This window comes from Otolemur garnettii, unplaced genomic scaffold, assembly GCF_000181295.1.
Source record: "Otolemur garnettii isolate 467f Iridium unplaced genomic scaffold, OtoGar3 scaffold00017, whole genome shotgun sequence".
NCBI lineage: Eukaryota > Metazoa > Chordata > Mammalia > Primates > Galagidae > Otolemur > Otolemur garnettii.
The window spans coordinates 7,954,330-7,959,301 of NW_003852412.1; the positions used below are offsets into that span (position 1 = coordinate 7,954,330).

At 42.3% G+C, this 4,972-nt stretch overlaps 2 protein-coding genes across 3 annotated transcripts in view; one reads left to right on the forward strand and one right to left on the reverse strand.

Moving 5' to 3' along the window:
* The window catches only part of ANKRA2 (ankyrin repeat family A member 2), a 15,094-nt gene extending 10,962 nt beyond the window's left edge, over positions 1-4,132 (reverse strand). The window contains exons 1-2 of one of the 2 annotated variants that reach the window (XM_003785904.3): positions 3,667-4,132; positions 207-599 (exon numbers count right to left, since the gene is read on the reverse strand). In XM_003785904.3, the coding sequence (XP_003785952.1) occupies positions 207-495 (289 nt within the window). In that variant the 5' untranslated portion in view covers positions 496-599; positions 3,667-4,132. Of the gene's footprint in view, positions 1-193; positions 600-3,666 lie in introns of both variants that reach the window. The other variant, XM_023510957.1, reaches the window with a different exon arrangement.
* A 180-nt stretch (positions 4,133-4,312) lies between these two features.
* The window catches only part of UTP15 (UTP15, small subunit processome component), a 17,579-nt gene continuing 16,919 nt past the window's right edge, over positions 4,313-4,972 (forward strand). The window contains exon 1 of the mRNA XM_003785905.3: positions 4,313-4,400. The gene's annotated coding sequence lies outside the window, so the exon portion shown is untranslated. The remainder of the gene's footprint in view (positions 4,401-4,972) is intronic.

Genomic DNA, 4,972 nt, shown 5'->3' on the forward strand with positions numbered 1-4,972 from the left:
AAAAAAAAAAAAAAAGGAAAAAGAAAATGGCTTCCAATCCAGATTCAAACTAACAATGCAAAGAAAAAACAAAAAAAAAAGAAAAGAAAGAAAAAGAAAAAAATGGCTTCCAAACTCTCTTCTCCCAAACTCAAAATTTCATTACTAGGGGGAAAAAACCCAAATAAACAAAAACAAATGCAGATATTTATACCATAATTCTCAACCTTTAAATAGGACAGATGCCACCTCCAGGTCAGAGTTAACTTGATCTTGAATATTTTTACTATCCTCTTCATTCAATGACTTCACAAATCGAGAACACACATTCATATCAAATCGGTTAGGCAATATGAATTTCATTCCCATGGCAACACCCTGAGCTGATCCTTCTTCTGAATTCGGGTCCAGTGGATGTTCAATTTTAATATCTGGCATGCCAGTTAGACTATAACTGCTGGGACATTCTTCTACAATCAGCTGGGCGCCAATGTCCAGATTTGTGGATGTAGCCATGACTTTACTTATAGTTTCAATAATTAAAACATTTCTTCATTATTTCCTCTTGGCTTTATATGAGTGGTTTCCAATGTATTCTTGGAATTTGAATATTAAAAAATCTGAAAAAAAATTAGAAAATGTCATCAATTTAGGTAAACTTAGGTATTAACTCAGGTAAAAAAATAAAAAGTCATTATTTTCAATCAAGTATCCAAATAATGCTCTTTTAAGCAATAGAAAATATACAGTGCTCAGAGGTAGAGAAACTTGGGTATGAATCCAAGCTTCATCATTGATTAGCTGTGTGACCTGCGTTAAGTTACTCAACCCTTCTCAGCCTGGCTCATTTATAAAATATGGATACCACTGTTAACCTTGCAGGATCCTGGTAAAGCCCAAGTGAATACTGTATAGTAAATTCTCATCTCCATCACTACATTCCAACAAATTTTAGTTACTGTTTCTCCCTTTTCCCCTATCTGAATATTGGTAAATGGATACAAGATCAGGTTAATGAAAATAAACTTTCGGCTTGGCCCCTGCCAACTAAGGCTCCTGCCACATACACTAGAGCTGGGGGGGTTCAAATCGAGCTCAGGCCTGCCAAACACTGACAACTACAACCAAAAAATAGCCAGGTGTTGTGGTGGGCACTTGTAGTTCCAGCTACTTGGGAGGCTTGAGGTAAGAGAATCTCTTAAGCCCAGGAGTTGGAGGTTGCTGTGAGCTGTGATGCCATGGCACTTTACCCAGGATAACAGTTTGAGGCTCTGTCTCAAAAAAAGAAAAGAAAAGAAAAGAAAAGAAATTTTCAAATTAAAATTTTAGGCTCTTACCTCAAGTTTACTTTTTTTTTTTTTTTTGAGACAAGAGTCTCACTATGTCACTCTCAGTAGAGTGCCATGGCGTCACAGTGCACAGCAACCTCAAACTCTTGAGCTTAAGCAATTCTCTTGCCTCAGCCTCCCAAGTAGCTGGGACTACAGGTGCCTGCCACAATGCCCCGTTATTTTTTGCTGCAGTTGTCATTGTTTAGCTGGCCTGGGCCGGGTTCGAATCTGCCAGCCTCAGTGAATGTGACCGGCACCATAACCACTGTGCTATGGGGGCCGAGCCTCAAGTTCAGTTTTTTAATATGCTATGTTCATAAATGTAGCTGTCAGAATTTAAGAAAAGATATAACCCACGTTGTACCTAAGTTTGTTGGCATTATTATCTATAACACCTGTAACTCTTAAACTATAAAAAGCTTTACAAACTTTGGCTTTGATGAATTGAAGTTATATTAATCAGTTTTTGTTCAGATCAAGTGCTTTCAACTTGATATAGGCTTTTTTTGTGGTTGTTGCTTGTTTTTTTGAGACAGAGCCTCAAGCTGTCACCCTGGGTAGTGTGCTGTGGCATCACAGCTCACAGCAACCTCCAACTCCTGCCTCAGCCTCCCAAGTGGCTGGGACTACAGGCGCCCTCCACAACACCCGTCTGTTTTTTGGTTGCAGCCATCATTGTTGTTTGGAGGGGCCGGGCTGGATTCAAACCCACCAGCTCAGGTGTATGTGGCTGGCACCTTAGCTGCTTGAGCCACAAGCACCGTGCCTTAATATAGGCTTTTATGAAAAATAAAACATATCAATTATGCATTGACTTTCCAAGACATATAATTGTTCTGGGTATATTGTCACTCGAGATAGGAAAAAATTAGTAACATTCAGTTAATTTTTTCATGTTAAGATTTGTTGCCTCTTAAAAACTGAGAGTGCATGGTGTTTTAAAATTGGAATTAAAAGAGTTTAAAAGACATTGCATTTACAGAGGAGCAAGGCTGGCAAACCATACATTTACAGACAACCACTTTTTACAGTTTTAAAAATATTTTCAAAGACTGGTCCTTATAACAATCCTTTGAGTAGGCATACAGGTAATTATTATGTCCACCTTACTAGGAAAAAAAGCTCATAAATTATTAATATTATTCTTTTTTTTTTTTTTTTTGCAGTTTTTGGCCAGGGCTGGGTTTGAACCCACCACCTCGGGCATATGGGGCCAGCGCCCTACTCCTTTGAGCCACAAGCACTGCCCCAAAAGCTCATAAATTATGAGGGACTTATTCCATTACCGTGACCATAAAAATAAGCAGCAGCATTAAACAAACTCAAAATTTCTACAGGAGAGAGTTGAATAAATAACTAGTTAAAAAAAAAAGAAAAGCAGTAAGTAAAAAAAATAATATACTTCAGAAGAAGGAAATCAGAACAGAAAATTAGATCAGTGATTCAAATGGAGATGGATGTATAAAACATAAGTCCTCGAGTCCAAAGGGGATTGCACAAAATGAACTGTTTCCTAAAGGAAGAACTATTTCTATCACTTTCCTACTCAGGGGGGTGGACTGAGGTTAGCTATTCCCGGAGTTCTGTCAACACGCTGCATGTCTCTATTTTAGTATTTACCATTTTCTTCAAAATTTCCATTTCAACTTATACTAAATCGGAAACTCCACTAGGATAAGGACTACTTTTATTAATCTTTGCACACAAAGCAGTACTTGATTCTACCAGGTGCTCTATAAATGTTTTCTGATCTGAACTTTAGCAAATTTTGATGTCCTTTTCTAACATTTGCTGATTAGATTTAGGTTTCCATTCCAACTTTGCTAAAAACTAGCTTTGAAATCCTGGACTAATAAATCATATATTTTCTGAGATTCACTCATCTGTAAAATAAAGGCACTAAAATAGACATCTCTACTGTTCTCTCCAGCTCTAAACAGCCTCCACGTTATAAATCAAGGTTTACAGATGGGAGTTATCAGCCATTGAGGAGAGAAAGCAAATGGGATTTTGCTGGAGTGGGGATGTGTGTGTCGAAACAGAACGCTTATCTCAGCATTAGGGAGAAGCAGCAAACTTGACTGGTAGGCCAAGATTTTTGAATAGGAGATGGAGGGGAAAAAAAATATGACCCAGAGGAGGACACAGTGAGAAAAGGAGGTAAGGCATGGATAGTCAGGATCTCTTCCATCTGTCAGATTCCAGGGATGAAGGGAGATAAGAGTCCAACGCGATAGACTGGACCACTGGGCTAGTCCCTTGTGGGTGCTAAGAACAAGCGTCCCCATGGTTCTTCCTAATTCTGCCACTGCTCTGAAAGGAGAGGAAGGTGTCATGAAAATGAATGATGCCTCACAGGCGACAGGTGTCCCGGCGTTCCAGGACAGGAGCCCTCTGGATGGGAGACTGGTAGGGAAGGAAGTCCGCTCTGTCGCCAACGGCAGCTGTGCCCGAAAATTCCCCGGCGGAAACTCGCTCATCCGCGGCGGGCGGATCCCGGGGACGGCTGCGAGAGGCCCACCAGGTGGGATCGCAGGACTCTGCGACCACCTTCGACAGGAGAAAGTGAGTCGGGTTTTCTCATCTGTGGCCACAGATTCAGGGAAGGCTCCCAAGCCCAGGCTTGTTTGGGCCGCGACGTCACTTCCGATATCTTCTTTCGCTTTCTGGCCGAAAAGCGTTCCTCATCAGCGCAGCTGAGGGCATTTCCGGGTTTTTTTTCTTATTTATTTATTATTTATTTTCCCCGCCTTTACGCCTCTTGGTCCATCCGGGCCGAGTACTACAGACACAGGATCACCCAAGTGGACCGCTGTCTGGGTCACTAGACCCAAGGCCCAAACTTCTTCCCTCGGCCACGCCTCCTCCTGGTCGCCCCGCCCCCTGACCCGCTTGGCGTCTTCCGGGTGAGTCTTATGAGTACGCGCTGTTGCGTCATCTTCGCGCGACCTTCCGTTCACCGTGTATGGTCTGCTTCAGGGTCCGCGTGATTTTGCGCAGGGGCCCAGAACAGTCCGGGTTTTGGAGCTGGCCGGGTCTAATTCATTGTCCTGGGAGCTGGGGTGTCTCGCGGATTGGGGCCCAGCGAAGGTAGGTGAAGGCGGCGTGCATTGAGGGTAGCTGCAGGTTTCTTGTCTCTGACATGCTCTTCTGAGGCTTCCCAGCTCCGGAGCAGGAGAGCTAAATTCTTTAACCGGCCTCTTAAGTTCTCTTCACTTTAGCTTTGACCTAGATTTTCCTCCTGTATGATCACAGTCTCTCCCGTCCACTTTATTAGTTCCTAAAGTAATCAGCACCTTTCCAAGGCAGTGGACAAATTTCCAATCTCTGTCTTTGCTCGTAAGGTTTTCCGAGGGTTGAAGAGACCTTAATGAAATCTAGAAGGATTTAGGAATTAAATCAGACCTTGTTAACTGATTTGGATTTTAGGAGTGAGGAAGGACATGTCTGGTTGGGTCTAGATTAATAGCTGGTGCCAATCACGAACCAAAAGGGAGAACATTAGGAGTGAGGGCACATACTATGTCTGTTTCATTCCCTGCTGCATCCCCAGTGCCTAAAATAGTGCCTTAAACGTTGGTAGGTACTTGAATGAACGGAAAAAATGTCACCCCTTTAATCATTGACTGATCCGTTTCATCAAAAAAGCCTTTAAAAACGGC